The following is a 24,014-nucleotide window of genomic DNA, read 5'->3' as shown; positions in this document are numbered from 1 at the left end:
AGTAAATCACGCAAGGAAAGTTAAAGCAGGCAAAGAAGTTACAGGAAGAAATACAACGGCAATTTCATTAAGTAAATATCAGTTCGGGGTACAAAAACAGGAAAAGAAGAAAGTTCATTACAAAATACAAAGAGAAAGCATAAAGGTAGTGGATGGAGGAAATTGATCAGTCTTCAGCGGGAACCACCTTTCCATCCACCACCTCATTGTTGAGGGACACCACGCTAAGATCCAGATCAGGGAATAAGCAGACGAACTGTTCCCGTGCAGCTTCGAATCCAGCAGCCAGAACTTGGGCAGAACTCAGATTAAGCTCTTCAATTTGTTTCTTGAGTTCTTCAGTTCGTTCCTCCAGCCCCTTGTTCTGCTGCTCCAGCTCTTCAACTTGTTTCTTGAGTTTTTCGTTGGCTTCTTGAGCCTGGAGAAGGTCTTCAGCAACCTTCTTGGATTCTGCTTGCACTTGGCCCAATTCAGCAGCGATCTTCCCCTTTTCTTTGTTGGCTTCGGCAAGCTCAGCCATGGCGTCATCCCTCGCTTTCTCCACCTTTCCAAGGAAGACCTCCCGGTCGGCTGACCTTTGCTCCAGTTTCTTCACCTTGGCGGTGTCAGTTTTTATGAGAGCCTCCAGGTCAGCCACCTTGACGCGATAAGGCACGATCTTGCTCTCCAGCTCGATTTTTTCTTGAGCCAAGAGTTGTACCTTATGGCGGAGGTCAGTAGCTTCCTTGCGCGCCAACCGGAGCTCAGTGCTCATCGCATCTTCTACTCGGGAGTGTTCAACCTCCGCGAGTGTCAGATTGAAGGACAACTTCTCCACCTCAACCCTCATAGTGCTATTCTCAGTTCGGAGGTTGAAGAGGTCGTCCTGGAGCTTCCTGGTGGAGCTCTCCACAGCTCTATAGATAATGGTGGGAAAGTCTTCTACCATCATCTTCAGTTTAGCAGAGAAAGGCTCCCACATCCTCTTAACCTCGGTGGAGAGACCTGCCTGTGGAGGCGCCGGTTGGGCCTGTTGTTGGCTCTCGCCGCCACCTTCTTTAGTTGGTTGATCAGCAGGTGCTTCTTGGCGAGGTGGCGACGTCGGGGATTCAGTAATTAGAATTGGAGAGTTATGAGCAACTTCATCCCCGATTGGAGCAGCGTCTGCGGCTGAGGCATTTGAAGGAGGACCCCCTCCAGCTGTTGCACAAGGCGTGGAGGCGCTCGGGGGGTCCTCCATGAAGTTTGGCTCGGGAGCCTCAACCGCCGGTGGCGCAGATGCCAATGGAATGGCTTGGACTGGTGAAGCAGGAGCTGGTGGAGGTGGCAATGATGGAGGAGGAGCAGGCGTAGACGGCGGTGTTGATGTTGGAAGAGGGGGTGGAGCAGGTGGAGAAGAAGGTGCCACCCTCTTCCTCTTCGTGATAAGGCCATCTTCGGTTACCTCGTCGTCTTCCTCTTCCTCCTCATGGACCACTTGGGGAGCTTTCCTCTTGGGTTTCCTGAGGACAAGCTTTTTCCGTTGATTGGCGGGTTGGGCCTCAGAGGATGTTGGGCCCCTGGGTGGCGATCTGCCTTGAGCAGCAGCGATCTCCACCACAGAGTTTGGCACGGTTTGGGAACCCGATGCCAACCCGTGGGTTCGGGCGAGCGCCCTCAGTTCAGCGAGCTTGCCCTGGCCCAACATATTATCTGCATAGAGCAAAAATGCATGGGTTAGTTCAGAGAGAAAATAAATGCATAAGGCAATATGCAGCAAAGCAGATAAAGGGTGCAGAAAAATAAAACCAAAGTCTTGCGCACAACGCACAAGACGCCCAGAAACAGTTAACAGAAGTAGTATTAGAACAAGAACTTAAGCGTTCTAACCTATTCGAATTTCGAGTTGGTCCTCGAAGAACTCGAAGCAGATGAGTGTGGTGGTGAGGAAGGTGATGTTGGCGTCCGCCACACTCTTCCAGAAGAAACAGAGATCTCTGTCCAAAGCGCCCATGCTATCAGGACTTCTGGGTCTCCTGAAGCAGCTTTTGGACTCTTTGTTCCCCTTGTTTACCCAGTACAAGGGGAAACCGTCGAGCAACGACGCGTCTTTCTCGTTGGGGCGTATCTGGACAAATTTGCCCTTCCAGTCTTTATAGGATTGCTGGAAGATGGAGAGGATTGACCTCCCAGCAATCCCATTCAAGCTTACCCACAGGCGGTCTCCTGGGTGCTTGGCTTCAAAGAGAAACAAGAAGACATCTACAGATGCTGGCAACCCCAGGTGGTCGCACATGACTTGGAAGGCCCGCACAAACGCCCAAGTGTTTGGATGAAGCTGGACGGCGGCGATGTTGAGCTCGGTGAGAAGCTCCCTCTCAAAGCGAGTGAAGGGAAACCTGAGTTTCACCTTCTTGAACAAAGTTGTGTAGACGAAACAAAAGGGTCCATCATTGTTTGCCTTGTCGTCAGCGCAAACTGGCAGGTCGGAGGGGCAAGGTAGCACCGTCATTTTTTCGTCGTGCTCCTTGTGGAATGATTGGTAAGGCTCATCCCCCTTCGTCAATCGCAAAACTGCCCCAGCAGTGTTCACAGAAGACGTTTCCCTCAACAGGGTCGAGTTGGCCCAGGGATAGAGTTTTTTGAAGTCTGGTGGGGGGACGGAGGCTCCTCCGGTGACAGGCGGAGTCGCCTGGGCCAGGTTGGGGCGGGAAGGTGCAGGCCTCTCAGCCTGAGAAGAGGAAGCGCCGCGTGCTCGCGGTGGGTCGTGTGCTTGTGAGGAGGGGTTTCGTGATGAAGGAGTAGGATTTGGGGTGATCTTAGAGCGAGTCATTGTTGAAGCTGCAAAGGAAAAAGAAAAGGAAAAATGATCAGGGTTCGCAGAGGCTGACTCGATCATGGGAGAAGGGTGAAAAACGAACAAACGTAGGTTCGTTGCAACGATTGACGAAGCCCTAAGTTACGAGAAAGGAGAAATGGAAAAGACAACCCACAACGTATGCACCAGACAGTTACAGGATGATGCGAATCGGTTAAAATGCAGGAAAAACCAGCAGAAGAAGGAAAGGAAGTACCTTTTTATGATCAGGAAGGCGATGAAGAATGTTGGTGATTCGGGAACTTGAAGAACGTTGAGAGCTTTTTTGCAGAGGAAAGTTGGAGCGTTTGAGAATACGAAGAAAAGTGATGGAACAGTGGAGCGAAAATGGGTTTAAGGGTTTTTCGAAATGGGTTTGGGAAGCGCAAACGTTAACTGGAGGCAACCGTTGATGAAGCCACGTGTCGAACGATGGGGAATGTTTGGTGGAGCGTCAGAGGAGCAGAAAGTGCAACCGCTTGGAATTCTGCGCCAGTGCCACGTAGATGACGTGACTCTTTTAGTCTTTTCGCTGGACAAGTCTTCGCTTAAGACTGGGGGGCTTGTGTACCGCCCTGGTAGTCGGAAGTGATGACGTGGCATCCAGCTACAGTATAGGCGTGTTGACAAGGCGCCAGGTTGGCAGAAGGGGAGGAAGTCGGGGGGCTCGTGAAGACGCCAGTTATTAAGTTGGCGTGTTCCGATCTCCAGCATACCAGAACCGGCGATCACCGGGTTAAAGATAGAGTCGCCAGATGTAAACCAGGCGACCAAGTGATTGGAGATCGCCAGAGCAAGCACATCGCCAGAGATGAAGGTGGCGCAGATTATGAAGGCGGCCGGCGAGACCACAGGGAAGGTGTACGAAGGCACCCTAACTCGCCAGTTCCAATAGAGATCGCACTCCCAAGTTAGCTATGCACTGGGCAGTACCATGCATAAGTAACTTAGCCAAAAGAGAGTCAGAAGCAGCGCCCAAGTCAAGGAGGCTCCAAATGATGGCATGTGTACGACTGGATGCGAGCCACGTGTCCAGGTCTGTAACTGCCAGGAGAGAGAAAGTGACCAGGTATATAAGAGTTCTCAACGAACTTCTGAGGTACGCACGTTCAGATTTTACTCTTTACACTTGCGAGTTCTTGAGCATACTGTGAGAGAGAACATTGCACGGTTCCTTGAGAGTTCTTGAGTGTTCTTGCTCTTAGTATTTGGTGGTTCGGTCACTGACTTGGGCGTTGGAGTGCGATCGGCCGCAGCGGCGCCGCTCTGTTCTTTTGCAGGTTCTTGAGGTGGATCGCGACGAAGGACGGAGGTAGAAGCGGTGCACACGTCGATCCAAGTTTGACGAGGCAAGTTCCAACGTTCTGGTCAACAGGCAGGATCACAAACATTCCTTGACTTCCTTCTCCTCCCAGTCCTCGCAATTTTCATTATCATTTCTCTGTGATTTTCCAAATACAGTTCATCCAGTGCATCCATTCTAAAACAATCCTTCTGATCAATCGGATGTTTCATTGTTTCAAATACATCAAAGCTAACTTCTTCATCCTGCACTCGAATCTTCAACTTTCCTTCATCCACATCAATCATAAATTTTGCAGTCTTCATAAATGGGCGTCCAAGAATGAGAGGTACTTCAACATCTTCCTCTATGTCCATGATCACAAAATCAACTGGGAAGTAAAATTTGTCTACCTTCACCAAAAGATCTTCTACTATCCCATATGGATATTTTATTGATTTGTCAGCTAATTGCAATGTCATCCTTGTAGGCAGAATTTCAACATCCCCGATTTTCTTCAATATAGATAGTAGCATCAGATTTATGCTTGCCCCAAGATCTAGTAATGCTTTGGCCACTGTAAAATTTTCTATTATGACTGACAAAGTAAAACTCCCAGGATCTTTAGATTTTTGTGGCAATGATTTTTTAATAATGGCACTACATCCTGCTTCTAGCTCCACAATTCCTTGTTCTTTTAATCTTCTCTTCTTGGTCAACAAATCCTTCATAAATCTGGCATAAGTAGGCATTAGTTCCAAAGCTTCAGTGAACGAAATACTTATCTCTAGTTGTTTTAGAATTTCACAGAATCTGATAAACTGTCCTTCTATATTCTTTTTGGAGGGAGCATGTGGATAAGGTAAATCTACAATTGGAACACTTCTTTTTTCATTATCTTTTTCCAGTTTTTTCTTTTCTTCTTGTACCCTCTCATTTTTTTTCTTTCTCTTCTCCCTCTTCACTCTTGTGTTTTTCTTCCTCTTCTTTTTTCTCTCCCCTCTCATTTTTTCTTTCCTTACTTTTCCTATCTTCCTCACTCTCTATGTCTCTTTCCTTACTTTGTATATTATCACCAATCCCCTTTCCTACAACTACTCCACTTCTAGTAGTGATTGAATTACATTTCTCCCTAAGTTCCCTCAACTCTTGTGTAAGTTGCTTAATTTGTGTCTCCAGATTCTCAACGTTCTTTTGCACGGCCAACATGGTGTGTGTAGATTTTTCTGTAAAATCTTCCATTTTGCTCATTCTCTCTTGGGACACAGGATCTAATAGTTGGAGTTGTTGAAAAGTGTCTTGCTTTCCTTGATCTTCCATGTAAATTACTTTTTCTTCAGAAGAAATATTTTGGTAAGCACAGCTCGCACCTTAATTCTTGATTCTGACTTTGAATAGCATGTAATTGTTGAGGCAATTTTGCCATTTGTGTGGTTAACTGCTCAATCTGCTATGTCAAAATTTGATTTTGAGCCAATAGTTTATCTTCCTTCCATCCTTTCTTATGAGTACTTTGTCCATCATACTGGTCTTCAGAATCCGCTAATGCCAATGCATTAATAATCCTTGTTGCTTGTTCTGCATCAAGAGTCATTATTGTGCCGCCAGCTCCGGCATTTAAGAGCATCTACATATCATATTTGAGATCATTAATGAATATGCTCAGTTGAGCAATGTCTTCAAACCCATGATTTGGGCATTTTCTCAATATCATCTTGAATCTTTCCCATGTCTCACAAAAAGACTCATCTGCTCCTTGTCTGAACATAGAGATTTCAGAGTTAGCTTTAATGTAGCGAGAGATTGGAAAAAATCTTTGCAGAAATTTTTCCTCTGCATCCTTCCAGTTAGCGAGGCTTTGAATTGGAAGTGATCTAAGTCAATCCTTAGCCTTTCCTGCCAATGAAAAAGGAAACAAGCGCATACAAACATTATCAACATCATCTGATTCAAAGTCCATTACTCCCACCAATTCATAAAATGTATTCAAATGTGAATATGGATCCTCATGTTCCATTGATGTGAATTGATGGGCACTAATAAGAGTGAGAAAATCGGGATCTATTTCCAAGGCCTTGGCGGTAGCAGGTATTGCAATACTAAAAAAATGCCCTAACCCTTGGTACATGACATAATCTCCAAGTGTCTTCCTTGCTTGTTCTTCTGCCATGTTGCTTTCCTAAAATATTAGTAAAAAATAATATTATAGTATATTTTTTTATTATTATTTAAAAAAAAAATAAACAGGAATTTATATTTCTAACTAAAATAAAATCAATAACTGTCTAAACTACAAATTAAAACTTAAAAATAAAATAAAACAAAAACAAAACACTAAAATGACACTAAAAAAATAAAACAAAAATATTCAGAAAAGAAAAAATAAAATAAAATAAAATAAAAACTAAAAACAGAATAAAAGAAAACAATAAAAACAAGAAATAACATACTTAAAAATAACAAATAAATACTAGGAATAAAAAACAAAATAAAACTAAAACAGAAAATTATAATCTCGTAAACAACTAACTAACTTATTTTAAAGATACTACGTAAACTAAGTTTACGTAAAAATAAAAACTAAAACTAGTAATAATAAATAATTAAAACAAAAAATAAAAACTACCTAAACCTAAATAAAACTACGTAACTAAACCTAAAAGGAACTAAAATAAAATATAATAAAATAAAAACTAAATCAAAAGAAAAATCAAAATAAATCTGAAAATAAATAGAAACAAATAAAATCAAAATAAGAATTAAAATAATAACAGCAAATCAGCAAATTAAATAAAATCAGATAAAATAAAAATAAATCTATTTAAAACAAAATTAAAACACAAAATTAAAATAAATCAAAACAATTAAAATATTCACAATATTTAGTAAACTATACTCAACAAATCAAACTTGTTCCCCGGCAACGGCGCCAAAAACTTGATGACTTTCTACGGCAAGAAGAGTGGATTATCAAGTACAATATTCGCTAAATATAACAATAAAAAGAGTATTGAATTGAGTGTGTTGGCAATGATCAATAAGAAAACAAACAAAGAATTAGTTGCTTCAGTTGGAAAAATAGGGATTAGGTTTCATCTCTCTCACTCTCATGTATTTTGATTAGCATGTCAATATTAAGTTCTTTGATTGAAATTGATGCCCGTAGAAAATTCATTTATATCGATCTCTCGCATATAAAATTCTTAAGAATGTTTCCTAAATATTGATCTCTCACATACTTATAAAAACAACTTAGAAATCACAATCAGACGTTAATGACAATTAACATTTCAAGTCTATCTCTAGCACTCAAATATGTTAAGTATTGATGTTTATGTCCGAACCCTAAAAATACCTCTCGGTCATATTTAAGATTCTCAATTTGTCACGGAAAGTTAAAAGTAAAACACCAATACCAATTATCAACCAATAGCTGAATATTTAGATATAAGATATAACCTCAATACATAATAGCTTGAGTAGATTACTCCCAATCCCAAAGGGTAGAATTAACCACGCTTACTTTTATCACCTTCCATTCTCCCAATTGGGTTACAATTCACTCTATGGTGTTTTCCTTTCAAACTGGCACACTAGGGTTGAGCCTCTAGCCCCCCCTATTTATCCTAATTTTCTAGGGTTAGGTTGCTTCATGTGTCGCGCTAATGGGCTAAGTGATAAAACATAAAAAAGGCCCAATCTTTCTTTGCATTATGGGACCTTCCAGCTTTCTCTTTTTAGCTCAATTTATTCTCTTTTACTCCAACTCTTCAATCCGCCCTAGAAATCTGCAATTAACACCAAATTTGGGAATAAAATGCTCTTATTCAAATAAAGCTCATAAAAAATGTAAAAATGTATAAATTCATAAATTAAGGATTATTTTATATGTAAATTAGCAATAAATCCTAATAAGTGCCTATATTTTAATATGAAATATTACTGAAATTAGGCACTTATCAAGATCGTCAGGCTCCTTTTGTTGTTGAGCTTCCCACCATCATCCAACAAGCCCTCAGACGCGAAGGTGGTGGAGAGCCTTGGCGGGAACCTCCTCCAAGACCGCGCGGCTCAAGGCCTCGAGGATTTCCTCATTGTGTTCAACCTTGCTCTGAGTAAGGTGCAAGACGCACAAGACTCGCGGGCTGAGACGGCAAAGCTGAGGGAAGAGCTAGCCCTCCAAGCCAAGGCCTTCTCCAACCGCGAAACGGCCATGTACCAGGAGCTGGCGAGTCTTCGTCAATTTGAGAAAGAGGTCAAGAGGCTTATCTTCGAGAAGTCCCAGGAAGCCCTCCAATTGGAATCGAAGATCTTTCCTCTCTGTTGTTGAACAAGATGTTTTGATGTCTCTAAATCCTAGTGGAAAGCTTGAAGACCTTGTTGTTGTTGTGTGTGTGTGTGTCTAGTTGTTTGAAACTTGTTAATTCACTCCTTAAGTTGATCCAAGCTCAATTGAATCTTTAACATTTTGAAAAGATGGATATTCTAAACGGAAGTGAAATTTCAACAGATTGAAATTTCGTTTAAAAAGGTTGTTTGACACTCAGTGGATTTTAAGCTTTGTCTTTGCCTTTGCTATCAAACAAATTTCAATAGGTTGAAATTTCGTTTTAACAAGTTGTTTGACACTTAGTAGATTTCAAACTGATTCGAAAAAGCTTTGTCTTTGTCTTTGCTGTCAAAGAAATTTTAACAGGTTAAAATTTCGAAACAACAAGTTATTTGACACTTAGTGATTTTGAATGTTGTCAAAAAACATTCAATCGGTTATTTCGAAAAATCAACTGATTATTTTGTTGAAAACCTTAACAAAATGTTGTTAGGTGGTTTTTCTGTTTTGAATGATTCCAACTGCTTTTGGGTTTTTGTTGTAAACTATTTTAACCATTTGATTGAAAGATAAAAAGGTGTTTTTTAAGCTCCTATGTAACAACTAAGAAAGAGATCAATCAAAAACAGTTTTGAAAAGAGCTTTGGATCATCTCAAGTGTGTTGAATAGGATTGGGTCTTGTATTCTGATCTTTGATCTTGTGATTTACCCAGGTGTTTTCTATTCCCTTCCTTATCAATAATTGTATTTTTGTACTGGTGTTTCCAAGAAGTGTTGTGTGTTCTTGAGGGGATCAAGATCAACATTCTTGGAGTGTGAAATCCTGTAAAGTCAGTGGGATTCTGGCTTGGGGTGTGTGGTGTTATAAAGAGGGTGAGTGGGCTTTGTGGGATTCAAAGTCACCTCTTTGTGGTTGTGTAATTTGTAATCTGTGATTGATTACATAGTGAATTCTCAGTGGTTTCTAAGGACTGGATGTAGCTTAGGTGTTGAGTGAACCAGTATAAGCATTCTGTGTGAATCTCTCTATCTTACACTCTTTAAATTGCTTTAAATCTGTTTTGATAAAATTGCAAATAAAAACAATAGGTTGAATATATGCATCAAGTGTAAAACAGTTTTTCCATTGATTAATTCTTTATAGCCTTTCACTCTACCTTCAATACTTGCGAAAATCTTTCAAAAACAATTCACCCCCTTCTTGTTTTAACCCTATAATTCTAACATCCGCAATAAGGTGGTCAAACTGGAGGAGAAGATCAAGGGGATGCAGGCCCAAATGGCCAAGCTGGAGGAGAGGGCCACCCAACGCGAAGTTCAGTTGGGGCAGGTGGAGGGGGAGCTGGATGAGAAGGTCGAGCTCTTCAAGAAGACAGAAAAGGAACTCAACAATAACACTGCCGATGCTTATGGCAAGGGGTTCCAAGATGCCATGGCTCAATTTGCCTGCGTGCATCCTGAGGTGGATCTTTCCCCTTTCGCAGAGTCGAAGTGGGTTGTTGATGGGCAACTCGTACCCAGAGAGTAGCCTTCTTTGAAATTTTAATCTTCTTGACGACTCGTACCTTGTATGTGTATATATATTTATGAGCATCTGCTCTTTCTTTAATCTCTTTGCCTGAGTTGCTTTTCTTTGTATTAACTTCGACTAACAGCGTCTTCGGCATAGGTTTATCTCGTATTAACTTTGACTAACAACGTCTTCGACATAGATTTACCTCTTAGGTAGCGCGCTTCACTCACTTACTTTGGCTTCTCTTGACCCTTATTGTCTTCAATGCCCTGGTGATACCTGCGTAAACCCTCAGCCTAATATTTGTCCTACGAGGATAAGGAAAACTCCTCATGCTGCTTTGATTTTCCTCTTGCAAGATACGGGAAAGGTCTCCCTGTCGATCTCATCCCTACCCTCTTCAGGTCAACGAGAATGCCCTGCTGGTAACACTGGTGAACCACACCGCTCTCGACCTTGACTTACAAACAAGGGAGAAGTGTATCCTTCCTATCTCGACCCTACGTTACGAGGGTAAGGGTGAATTTAACTGGTGAACCATACTTTTCGACCCTGGCGTTCCCGCATAAGAGGGAGGCTCACTCAGGAACCATACTATTCCTAGCCTTGGCATTTCTAACCCAGGTGAATGGTCCGTAACTGACCTTGTCCTTGCCCATGGGGTAGGAGAGGATGTAACTATCAAACCATATTGTCCGACCTTGGCGTTCCCACGCAATAGGGAGGCTCACTAAGGAACCATACTATTCCCAACCTTGGTGTTTCTAACCCAAGTGAACGGTTCTTGTCTGACCTCGTCCTTGTTGTACGAAGTCAAGGGACAGGTTCTTAATAACTGACCGCTACCTTGCTATATGAAGTGAAGGGACGGGTCCGAATCACTGACCGCAACCTTGCTATAAAAAGTCAAGGGACATATCTTAATCACTGACCGCAACCTCGCTATAAAAAGTCAAGGGATAGGTTTTTAATGTCTGACCCGCTACCTTGCTGTAAAAAGTCAAGGGACAAGTTTAAATAACTAACCGCAACCTTGCTGTAAAAAAGTCAAGGAACAGGTTTCAACTGGCGAACCATACTATTCTTCGCCTTGGTGAACTCACATAAGAGGGGGCTTACTGGGGAACCACACTACCTCTGATCTTGGTGTATCACTTCGAGGAAGAGGTTCATTAACTGGCGAACCATACTATTCTTCGCCTTGGTGAACTCACTCAAGAGGGGGCTCACTGGGGAACCATACTACCTCCGCTCTTGGTGTATCACTTCAAGGGAGAGGTTCATTAACTGGCGAACCATACTATTCTTCGCCATGGTGAACTCACTCAAGAGGGGGCTCACTGGGGAACCATACTACCTTCGCTCTTGGTGTATCACTTTAAGGGAGAGGTTCATTAACTGCACTGTACACATATTTCTTAACTAAATAACTGAAATTTTATTCAGTGACCTCGTTAAAAAACCCTTATAAGGGAAAAAGAGTGTCCCACTAAATCGTGTACAATGCAAAACATCTTAACTAAACTAAACTTAAGGTTGGTCGCGTTCCAAGTACGAGGGACCGCACCACCTTCTAACGTCTCGAGCCTGTAATTCCCAAGGGCCTCTGTCACTCTGAAAGGACCAGTCCATTTGGGGGGCAACTTGTTTTCTAGTTAGTACGGGTGGGCCTTTCGCATCACCAAGTCGGCGACCTGGAACTGCCGAGGTCTCAGCTTGGAGTTGTACTTGTACTTCACCCTCCTCTTCAAGGCTTCAGCCTTAATCCTCGCTTCCTCCCTTACTTTGTCCAGCAGGTCCAGGTTCACCTTTCTCTCTTCATTGGACTCTTCGACCACGAAGTTCTGGAAACGTGGTGAGTTCTCCTGGATTTCTACTGGAATCATTGTGTCTGAATCGTACACCAAGTTAAAGGGTGTTTCTCTGGTTGTGGACTGGGGAGTAGTGTGGTAAGCCCACACAATTCTAGGAACTTCTTCTTTCCAGGTCCCTTTGGCTTTTTCTAGCCTTCTCTTCAGACCTCTGAGCAGAACTCGGTTGGCAGACTCGACCTGCCCGTTCGTCTGGGGGTGTTCAACTGATGTGAACACTTGCTTTACTCCCAGCTCTGTACATAACTTGCCCAATTGTTGGCTTGCAAACTAGGTACCATTATCAGAAACCAACCTCTTTGGGATTCCAAAGCGGCACACTATATTCTTCCACACAAAGTGTTGGATCTTATGGGTTGTGATCTGCCCTACTGGCTCAACCTCTATCCACTTTGTGAAGTACTCTATGGCAACCACGAGGTACTTCATCTTCCGCACTACCAAAGGGAAGGGCCCCAGAATGTCGATCCCCCACGTATGAAATGGCCATGGGCTGTAGATCGACCTAAGCTCTTCTGGAGGCACCTTATGTCAGTCGGTATGTTGTTGGCACTGTTTGCACCGCTGTGCATACCTCTTGCAATCTTCCCTCATGGTTGGCCAATAATATCTCGCGCGAATGGCCTTCGCCGATGTGGCTACGGCATATTCCCTCATGCAGTTCTGCCATAATGCGCGTGCACTGCTCTACACTTACACACACCAGGATAGGGTGGGTGAACCCATGCCTGAATAACTTTCCATCGATGAAGGTCTACTTGCTCGAATTTTCCTTTATTTTTCTAGCCTCTGTGGGCTCTAGCAGAAGTATCTCATCAGCCAAATAGCGTTGGTAGGGTGTCATCCAAGTTTCTCCTGTTTCAACTTGGTAAACCTGCGACAACATCTCCCCAGCAACCGGGTACACGCTTATTGTGGGCGTTTCCAACGTCTCATGCGTTAACGACCGATGACTCCTCCTCACTCCCTCCGATGTGTTGATCTTCTGGACTTCTGCCATATTGTTTGCGGTAGTTCGAGGTGTCCTCAAGGTCTCCTGAATTACTATCCTCTGCCTGCCCCCCTTACCCGAACTAGCGAGCTTTGCAAGCAAGTCTGCTAGGGCATTTTATTCTCTGGGAACGTGGACTAACTCAAACACCTAAAACGTTTCCTTCAGAACCAGGACGTACTCTAGGTATGCGGCCATTTGAGGGTCCTTAGCTTGGTACTCCCCCGTGACCTGACTTGTGACTAACAAGGAGTCACTCTTCGCCAGCAAACCTTTTGTTCCCATCTCCTTAGCCAACAGCATTTCGGCGATCAGGGCCTCATACTCTGTCTGGTTGTTATTGGCCTTGAAAGCGAACCGTAGGGCTTGCTCAATTAGCAACCCATCTAGTCCTTCCAAGATGACACCAGCCCCACTACCTTGTTGGTTGGAGGAACCATCTATAGAGACTACCCATCTGAAACCTACTCCTTCTTGGTGTATGGCTGTCGAGGAGAGCTCTACTACAAAGTCAGTGTAAACCTAGCCTTTAATGGGGCCACTAGGTTCATACTGCACATCGAACTCTGATAGCTCTACCGTCCATCGCACCATCCTTCCTGCCACATCTAGCTTCTGTAAGACCTTGTGAATTAGAAGGTCTGTCATCACTATCACGGTAAAGCTCTGGAAGTAGTGGCGAAGTCTTCGCGCTGAGAACACTACTGTCATGGCTGCTTTCTCTAAGGCCTGGTATCTCACCTCTGGCCCCTGCAGCACTTTGCTAACAAAGTAGATCAGCTTTTGCATCTGGTCCTGCTCTTATAGCAGAACCGAACTAATCGGCTTCTCTGTAACTACGAAGTATAGGCGGAGGGGAGTGCCTAGTTCTGGCTTGCACAACACTGGTGGACTGCCCAAGTACTCCTTCAATTTTAAGAACTCCTCTTCGCACTCTCTAGTCCATATGAACCTGATGTTTCTCTTCAAGCACTGGAAGTAAGGATGCCCCTTATCTCCTCCTACTGATACGAATCTGGACAGAGCGGCCATGTGCCCTGTCAATTGTTGTACCTCCTTAACTGAGATCGGGCTCCTCATTGCTATTATCGCAGCGCACTTCTCAGGAATTACCTCTATCCCACGTTCAGTGAGTAGGAACCCCAAGAACTTGCTTGCCTCCACCCCGAACACACATTTCTTCGGGTTCAGCTTTAGCCTGTACTTATCTATTGTGGTGAATAGGTCCTCCAGGTCTGCTACGTGTTGCTCCCTCTGTTGGGAGGTGACCACCATGTCATCTACATACGCTTGGACATTCCATCCTAGCATGGGCGTTAACACTCTGTCCATCAGCCTTTGGTATGTAACCCCTACATTTTTAAGCCCAAAGGGCATCACCTTATAACAATAACAAGACAACTCTGTCATGAACGCTGTCTTGCACTCGTCCTTGGGGTGCATCATGATCTGGTTGTAACCAGAAAAGGCATCCAAGAAGCTGAGCAGTCTGCAGCCAGACGCACTGTCTACCAAAGCATCGATACTGGGCAGCGGGTAGGAGTCCTTCGGACATGCCTTGTTGAGGTCTGTGAAGTCAATGCACATCCTCCATTTCCCGCTGGCCTTCTTCACTAGCACCACATAAGCCAGCCATTCAGGGTATTGTATCTCCCTAATGTGGCCAACCTTCAGCAGTTTCTCTCTCTTCGCGAATGACATGACGCCTCTCCTCATTGAACTTTCGGTTTCTTTGGCGAATAGGTCAGACCTGGGGGTCCATGGTGAGACGATGACACAGGAAGTCAGGATCTATGCCAGGCATGTCAGAGGCAGACCACGCAAAAGCATCAAGGTGTTGTGCTATGACCTCGACAATCTGATCCCGTGTCTCTTGGCCCAAAGATTTGCCAAGTTTCAACACCTTCCCACCTATCTCTCGCCCTAGCATGTCTCTGGCGGGTTCGGGCCGTCTCTCCTGAGCGATCTGTGCGCAGGTGACCCCTTCTTCCCTTGGAGGCTGAGTGGTAACAGCGAACACCCCTCTCTTCGTCTTGAGGCTATTTTCGTAACACTTCTTAGCCTCTTTTTGATCAGACTTGGTGGTGATCACCATACCCTCGAGGGAAGGTAGCTTCATCTTCATATGCCTCGTAGAGGCAATCGCTCCAATCCTATTCAAAGCAGGTCTACTTAACAACATATGGTAGGCTGATGGGGCGTTAACAACAAGATACCTGATGTGGCAGTGCATGAAGTTGTGCCATCTGTGAAGGTCGTCCTCAGCTCTATATGCCTACGTACCTCCACCTGGTCTCTAGCGAAACCGTACAAGCAATCGGTATAAGGTCTCAACTGGTCTGGAGACAGCTGCAACTTGTTGAAGGTCGGCCAGAACATCACATCAGTTGAACTTCCTGGGTCTATGAGGACGCGATGCACCCTTCTCCCTGTTGTAACTACCGAAATTACCACCTGGTCATTGTCATGTGGTATGACATCCTGGTCTTCGGCCTTGGTGAAGACGAGGTCGACATTGAGAGTTTGATCTGTCTCTTGTACCTCAACTGCCATTACCTTTCGTGCGTACTTCTTCCGCTGGGAGGCAATGCATCCCCCTCCAGAAAATCGTCCAGAGATGGTGTTGATCTCACCATAAATGGGCACTTCATGCCCCTGATCTGCCCCTGTGGTTACCACTGCGGCTCTTGGAGGTAGTCCTTCAAGAAGCGGCTTTTCACGAGCTCATCCAGTTGGTGCGCAGGGCTAAGCAATTGTGTATGGCGTGGTCATATGCTTGGTGGAATTCACACCAAGCGTTCTTGTTGGGCCCATCTTTCTTTCTGTCTGAGGGGTATCTTCAATCTTGTCGCTATGTTAGGAATAACGATCAGCTCCTTGAGCTCTACACGAAAATTATGTTTCGTGGGCGGGTCCCTTCGCGTGCGCGTCCTCGCCTGGGACTGTTCGTAGGGTTTCCCCGCGCCCTTCTTCTCTATGTTCACCTCGTGCACCTCATGGGCTGAGGTCAACCTACTGCTCGAGGTCGGACAGGACCGACGAGACCACGTTTCTCTGTGACTTGATCGTCCGCAACGATGTGCGCCAAAGCCCAACGTCTGATATCGTTGAACGTCTTTGGGTAGAATCTTAGGAGTGATTCACTGAAGGGTCCTGACAGCATTCTCTTAACGAAGGCGTGCACCATCATGGCCTTATTTGTGGGTTTCAACCTTACTACCTGGACCCCAAACCTTTTCAAGAACTCCTTTAAGGACTCTCCCTAGTACTGCTTAATGTTAAAGACATCATAAGAGATTCAAGTGCGGGCCCTGTTAACAAGGTATTGTTCTTTGAACAGCATCGCGAACTGGTTGAAGGTAGTGATGTGTCCATCTGACGAACCACTCCAACGTCGCGCCTGCCAACGTGCTCATTAACAGCTTGTAGTACACAGGGTCAGATCCCCCTGTGAGCATCATCTGGGTGAGGAACATCGTGAGATGAGCCTTTGGGTCCTCTACATCTGTGAAGGTGACCTTCGGGCCCAAAGATGTGGTTGGCAACGCTGTATCCATGATCGCCTGAGAGAACGGCATGGGACGTGCCCTAAGTGGTACGGGTGGGGCACGTTCATCCACCGTGCGCTCACCCGCTTGTTGCAAATCTCTGTACAGTTCCTCATTGGTTATGTGCAGCTCTTCATTGTCCGCACGTGATGCGGCAATCTCAACCCTAGATGCTGCCACCGCCTCTTGGAGGGCGCGCATGGTCTCCAAGAGTTGTTGCGTGGTAACGTTGTCTCCTCCAGGCGGCGCAACACCTGCGGCTACAACAGATCCTTGCCTCGTACTCCTCATATCGTTGGTAAAAACTTTTAAAATGATTATGAGTGGGACCTTGTTTTATCGGGCCCCACGGTGGGCGCCAAATGTTCTCGCCGATTGACTCGCTTCGTCGGTTGACTCGAACGGTAGCCTTTGGCCCTCCTATCTCCGTCTGAGAATCGTACCTCCTTAATCAAAGAATCGCTCACCTGCAAAGACAAAGGGCGTCTTGACGGCCTTTTGCACTCCGACGCTCAAGTCAGTATAAGGGCAAAGAAACACCAAGTGTATAAGTAGTTTCAGTTTTAAAAACTGTGTACCTTGTTAAGGTTCTTAGCACCCTTTATATAGGTTGAAACTAGGATTTACCTTTGTTTCCTTTCCCGTGTCTAGGGTTCCTTGGAGAATGCCCATGCGCAGCTATTACATAATATCAGCGTAATCTAGCACATGGGACTTCCGTTAACTGGAGTGCAACGACTAACAGAGTGGTCGCTTGGGTACCAACCTGTACATCTAATCTCTAGCGCCATCTGTTTTGCGGGTGCCTTAAGTATTCACATGTCATGCATGCAACTTCCCTTGGAAACCCTAACCCTAATGGGCCTTAGCGCCTCCAAAGATGACTTACTCGTGTCGCACCTGAATGCGCTATACACACCACATGCATGGATCCCTCGTGACTTGGGCTTTTCTCATATATGATGTTTTAACTGATAACTTAGTATAATTCTGGGGCCCACCTTATGTGGCCCAATACAAACGTTCAGACCGTTGATGTCTATTCTCTCCCTCTGTTGGCGAGGTTTGATCACTCCTTCTGACGGCGAGGTTTATGGTACCGATGTCCGAAGATTGACCAATCCCTTGATAGGTGTGTTTGGGGCCCACCTTGCGTGGCCCACCTCCACTATCAGGCACCGGTGTGCGATGTTTGAGGTCAGTCACTAGAGTCAATGACCGAGGACTAGTCGGGACACTTGTCTTTAGAGGACCATAAGGAGCATGTTAGGCAAGTGTTGGAAACCCTTAGGAAGAAAGATTGTATGCTAATCCAGCCAAATGTTCCAATAGACCATATAGTCTTTCTAGGGTTTGTTGTGAGTTATAAAGGGGTGCATGTGGATGAGGAAAAGGTTGCAGCAATTAGACATTGGCCCACACCCACCAATGTTAGTGAGGTACGAAGTTTTCATGGCCTTGCTAGTTTCTATAGGTGGTTTGTGAAAGACTTTAATACCATTGTCGCACCTCTAAATGCCATAGTAAAGAAGGATGTGGTGTTTAATGGGGCCAAAAACATGTGAAAGCTTTTGAAACTTTGAAAGATAAATTGACTGAGGCACCCATTTTAGCACTCCCTAACTTTACTAAGACATTTGAAAGAGAATGTGATGCCTCCAACATAGGCATTGGGGTTGTCCTCCTTCAAGAGGGTCACCCCACAGCTTATTTTAGTGAGAAACTCAAGGGGAGTCATCTCAATTACTCTACCTATGACAAGAAGCTTTATGCTCTTGTGAGAGCCTTGTAAAATTGGCAACACTACCTTTTTCCAAAGGGATTTGTGATCCATAGTGATCATGAGTCCCTTAAGTATTTGAAAGGCCAAATCAAGCTCAACAAGAGACGTGCCAAATGGGTAGAGTTCATTGAGCAATTTCCTTATGTGATCAAACATAAGCAAGGTAAAGCTAATGTGGTTGTCGATGCTCTTTCAAGAAGACAAACCTTGTTAAATGTTTTGGATACTCAACTTTTAGGATTTGATCACATAAAGGAAATCTATAAGGATGACCTTAATTTCTCTCACATCTATCAAGAGTGTTGAAAGGGAGGACAAAAAGACTTTTTTTATACATGATGGTTTTCTCTTTAAAGAGAAAATACTTTGTGTTCCCCAAGAGTCTTTGAGGCAATCTCTTGTTAGAGAGGCACATGAGGGTGGTCTTATGGGACACTTTGGGGTAGCTAAGACATTAGACACATTGCATGAGCATTTCTTTTGGCTTCACATGCGCAAATTCGTACATAGCTTTTGTGATAAGTGCATAACATGTAGGAAGGCTAAGTCTAAAGTACAACCCCATGGTTTATATACCCATTTCCCCATCCCGAACATGCCTTGGGTAGACATTTCCATGGATTTCATTCTAGGTCTTCCCAAGACATTAAAGGGTATGGACTCTATCTTTGTGGTAGTGGACCGGTTTTCTAGAATGGCTCACTTCATTCCATGCCACAAAGTAGATGATGCTTGTTTTATTGCAAATCTCTTTTTCAAGGAAGTAGTTAGATTGCATGGGCTTCCTAAAAGTATTGTATTAGAAAAAGATTCTAAGTTCTTAAATCACTTCTGGAGGACCTTTTGGGGAAAACTTGGAACTAAACTCTTGTTTTCTACTACTTGCCATCCCCAAACTGATGGTCAGACAGCAGTTGTTAATAGGACTTTGGGTCAAATGTTGAGGTGCCTTATTTCCGAGAACCCATGGGTGTGGGAAAACTTGATACCTCATATTGAGTTTGCTTATAATAGAGTAGTAAATTCTACTACTTCCCACACTCCTTTTGAGGTTGTGTATGGTTTCAATCCCCTCACACCCCTTGACCTCCTTCCTATTCCCATACTTGATGAGGTGTTGTGCAAAGATGATTTTGAAAAAGCTTCCTTTATTAAAGACTTGCACCACTAAATCAAGCCTCAAATTGAAAGGAAGGTAAGCAAGTATGTCGAGCATGCCAAAAAGGGGTGTAAGGCATTAATCTTTGAACATGGAGATTGGGTTTGGCTTCACTTGAGGAAGGATCGCTTCCCTACTCAAAGGAAGACCAAACTTCTACCTCGTGGTGATGGCCCTTTTCAGGTCATTAAGAGGATCAATGACAATGCATATGAGTTGTATTTACCTGATACATATTTAGGTAGTAATTCTTTCAATATCAATGATCTGACTCCTTTCTTTGCCAGTCTTCAAAATGCGTGGACGAATTCCCTCCCACCCGGAGATCATGATGAGGACCCAGGAGGGAGTGTGCCTATGGACCAGGCCCAACCTCTAAGGAGGAAGACTAGAAGCATGTCTCAAGCCAAGATTCTCCAATCACTACCTCAACACCTAGTTTGCCCTAGAGGATCACGAGGAGCAGAGCACAGGCTTTGGGTGTTGAGCATCAGTGGGTTTCATTATTGTTAATTTCAATAGAATAGAATATGTTATAAATAATTTGGGCTCACTTTAGGGGTCCAAATAGAAAAGATAGGCTAGAAGAAGGTGCCTTTAGCATAATAGGGGTGTAGGTATTATTTTAGCTTGTTCCTAGCCCTTTAGGAAGGTAATTTGACCTAGTTTCTAGAATGACAAGCCTAAGGTGTGGGTTTGACTTAGTCAAACCCTAAGGCTTCCCATTTTTCCCTTTTCCCATCCTACCCTCTTGCTTGTGTTCCAAGGCTCCTTCACCTATAAATAGGAGGCCTACCCATTGAATTTTACAAGTTGAATTTGAATGAAGTAAAGAAACTCTGCACAAATTGTGTTAGCTCTTAGTGAGGCTTATGTCCTCTTAGGTTTGAGGTCTTATCTTGAGTGATTGGGAAGCTCTCCAGTGGTGGCCAACACACTCATCTTGGAGCACATCACCCTCCAAGTGGCATGAAATTTCTCACCCACAATCATAAGTTTTCTCATTCCATTTTCCTTCCATTTTCTCCATTCCATTTTATGTGTTTGTCTCTTAGTTTATCTTCTTTGTTGCTCTTGGATTTCACTCATAAATGAGTATGGTTCATCATTTGGGAGGCCATGACCACCATTGATGTTACCTTGTGCCCATTTTCAATTTTGCAATTGCATCTCATTCTCACCATATCTTGTTTTTCATCTTTGCCTCTGTGAAGTGAACCTTCACACTTACTTAACACTTGGTTAAGTTCGTGTCCAGTGGAATCTTCCTTAGGTCCTCACTATTAATTGTTAAAATCCCAATCTTAAGTAAAAGTGTCACCATAAATGAAAACATCTAAAAATCAACTCACATCACATAGAGACCATGAGAGCCCTCCAAGAAGCAAACGAAAAAGCCAAGGTTGACCAGTTGAGGCCATACGATGGATGTTTGGTCGGCTTTGTGGGAGATCAAATAGAAGTATGAGGGTACGTTGAACTGAGGACGACCTTCGCTGATGAAAATGCGACCAGGGTCATTGCCATCAATTATATTGTTGTTAACGTGTGTTCTACTTACAACTTGCTTTTAGGTTTAGCATCCTTGAACAGGTTGAGAGTAGTAGCCTCGACAACCCATATGAGGATGAGATTTCCTTCTGATGAGGGAGAGGTAATTACCATAAAAGTCTAGCAGAAGGCGGCCACGTGTACGCTCCATGTTTAGTAAGGTGAGACATCTTTTCACAAGGTGCTTCAGTAATCGCGCCTCAACTAACCCCTGAGAAAACATCATGTCAGCCGCCAGTACTGGAAAGCCTATTTGCCTTGTCAAGCTCGGCTCGAGGCTGGGGGCTTGTGTACTAGCTGGATGTTATCGTGTCCTCGACCCAAGCACTTAAGTGTAGTAAGCTCGGTTAGACAAGTTATACTCAACTCGGCCTTGGGCAGGTATAGGCCCAATGATATGTTACGAGGTCGGCCTAGATATTTGGTAGTGTATACGAGAAAGATAATTATAGAGAAAACAATAGAAGGAATAATTGAATTAGTTAAAGTCTGCATATATTTTAATATAAATAAAAGTTGTTGGGAATGATGTGGCATTGCACCTGAAAATAAAGGTGCACGTAACAAAATGCTCTTGTTGTTGACTTATATTGTTAATATTATATTCTTGTTATTGAAATAATATTCTGATTGATGAAAATTGTTGAAGGAATATCTATAAAAGGGGTTTAAGACCCCGGGTAAAGGTACACTCTTTTCTAAATACTTTGTACTAAAACATATTTTATAGTTTGAATGTTCTCACGGTCATGATCGTCGGAGTGTGATTAACAAGTAAAGCCCTCTTCTGTCACAAAGCAATAGCATCTCGAGATGTTCATTGAAGACAAATCAAGCGGAGTTAACCATCTAGTCCGACCGAGGTCAACCGGCGATAATAGATAATAATATTCAATTACATTTTTTCAATTAATCATAATTAAATTATTGTTTTTAAAATATTTTTTTTATAATAAAAGTTATTAAATTTATCTTAATATTAATATTTTATATTCAAAATAATTTCATATTCAAATTAATTATCCGTGCTATTTTTTAATAATAAAATAATTATTAATTAATTTTATTCTAATAGTTATATTTTATAACATTTTTAATACTATGAACTTTTTTAATTTAAATATTAATTATCATTAATTATAACGTTTAATATTTTACATTAAACTAATTTTTTATTCACATTAATTATAAATATTATTTTTTCATTTTAAGTTAGCATTAAAATAATTATTAATTATTATTATTTATAATTATATTTTATAACAATTTTAATAATACTAAGAAAATAATTCAAATATTATTTGGTTTATATTCACATTAATTATTATTATGACTTTTATGTTAGCAGTAAAATAATTATTAATTATTGTTAATTATAATTATATTTCATAACATTTTTAATAACTATAAAAAGTTAAATTTAAATATTACTAATAATAACGTTTAATATTTTAAATACTTTTATTAATTTTATATTCACAATGTTTAATATTTTTATTGTAACGGATGTTGAATTGTGATTTAATTATCTTAAAACACTTTTTAAAATTATTATTTGGTAAAGAAGATGATTTGGTTTGTTACTAAAATACTACTTTCGTTATATGTGTCATATTCATTAGATTTGATTTGTGAACTACATAGACTAAAATACTACTTTTCTTATGTCTCATGTCTCATGTTAGACACACTTCATCCACTACAAGAAAATCATCAAATAGAAACCAATTTGTAAAGACCAAAATAATTATTTGCAATAGTAACTAGATTAGAGATATTTTAGAAACTAAAAAAAAATGGTTTCTCAATTAGTTTTTATTATTGTTAAATAGTTTCTAAATTGGTATCTAATTAGCTACCAATGTTTTAACTACCAATTATTTAGATTATAAATTTGGTAGCAAAAACTTTGGTTGCTAATTAGATACCAATTTAGAAACTATTTAACAATAATAGAAACTAATTTAGAAACCAAAAATTTATTTAATCCATAAAATGTTATATAATTTAGTCACTATAGCAACTAATTATTTTTTGTCTCTAAAATTGGTTTCTATTTCATGATTTTCTTGTATTGACCGACTTCTCATAATCATTCGTGTAGATATTTTTTATTCCTTTAGACTAAATATGACTGTAATTTTTTGTCTAACAAATAGTACTTATGCTATTTGACTAGTGAAGGTTTCATTAAGAAGGCCAAACTTAAAGCGAGATACTTTTACAAACACATTTCAATAGTTTTCGTATGATGAAGGTAAATGTTTTTTTTAAGAATAAAACATAACAAATATAATCAAAATGAAATAGTCAAAAAAAACTTATTTTGAGCTTATCTTTTCTAGCTCAGTAGGGTCATGCTAGACACAATTTTTTTAGCTTAGCTAAATCACTTTAGTTAATATGTATTTATGTTTACTTTAACAAGTGATTATATCATAGTTTTAGCGTTAGACTAATCGATGCAGGTGCATATCATATTTTTAGCTTAAAAATATTTAATAAAACATTGTACTAAGTTCTATCCATTAGCTATCCTTCTTGAGTTAGTTTGGATGGTAATAACATAGAATATGAAAAAGAGACAAAGGAGGAAAAACTATGTTGTTGTGGCATCAATTGTCCTATGGCGTAGGTTAAGTGGGCCAAATCACAATCAAATTGTGGCGCTTGGACTATTATGCACATAAGTAGAAAGAGTTATGTTCTGATGGAGGACCATCCTCACATTCCAGCCACGACATCTACAACTAAGATCAAAGACACCCATGAAGATCTACACAAGACATTATTTCTTAGTTTGTAGAAATCTAAATAAATTTGTATAAACTAGAATAAGTTCAACTCATGCCTTGTAATTTTGGGCAACATTTATAATAGAATAAGATACAAGCTAGAGAAAGTATGACCACCTTCTAGAAAATTTCACTTGAGAACTCAAGCAAGGGTTCCTAGAAGTAATGCATGACTTACCTAGGGTCTCCTAACCATAACCTTAACTTGTTGTAGCTTACTCCAGACACTACCCTTTCCCCATCTAGCTTATAAATAAGCATCTACGACCAATGTAATTCAAATTTGGAAAATATTCAATGAATCTTCTGCATTTCAGAATTAATTCTCTCTTAAATCCCAATCTCTTCTTTGCTAAAGTTCCTAGAGAACCTAGA

General features: G+C 42.0%; 2 protein-coding genes and 1 pseudogene across 2 annotated transcripts; 1 reads left to right on the top strand and 2 right to left on the bottom strand.

Moving 5' to 3' along the window:
* Positions 1-4,183: 4,183 nt before the first annotated feature.
* On the bottom strand, positions 4,184-5,417 carry LOC137815582 (uncharacterized). The gene is made up of 2 exons (XM_068618697.1): positions 5,120-5,417; positions 4,184-4,965 (listed from the first exon to the last, which is right to left on the bottom strand). The coding sequence occupies exons 1-2, from the start codon at positions 5,415-5,417 to the stop codon at positions 4,184-4,186; spliced, it is 1,080 nt and encodes a 359-aa protein (XP_068474798.1).
* Positions 5,418-5,779: 362 nt separating this feature from the next.
* On the top strand, positions 5,780-5,885 carry LOC137816796 (small nucleolar RNA R71; annotated as a pseudogene).
* Positions 5,886-12,953: 7,068 nt separating this feature from the next.
* Positions 12,954-13,592, bottom strand: LOC137815581 (uncharacterized). Its single transcript, XM_068618696.1, has 2 exons — positions 13,395-13,592; positions 12,954-13,325 (listed from the first exon to the last, which is right to left on the bottom strand). The coding sequence occupies exons 1-2, from the start codon at positions 13,590-13,592 to the stop codon at positions 12,954-12,956; spliced, it is 570 nt and encodes a 189-aa protein (XP_068474797.1).
* Positions 13,593-24,014: the final 10,422 nt, after the last annotated feature.

Source organism: Phaseolus vulgaris, chromosome 1, assembly GCF_000499845.2.
Source record: "Phaseolus vulgaris cultivar G19833 chromosome 1, P. vulgaris v2.0, whole genome shotgun sequence".
NCBI classification, from domain to species: domain Eukaryota; kingdom Viridiplantae; phylum Streptophyta; class Magnoliopsida; order Fabales; family Fabaceae; genus Phaseolus; species Phaseolus vulgaris.
This window is presented reverse-complemented; position numbering and strand designations above follow the sequence as displayed.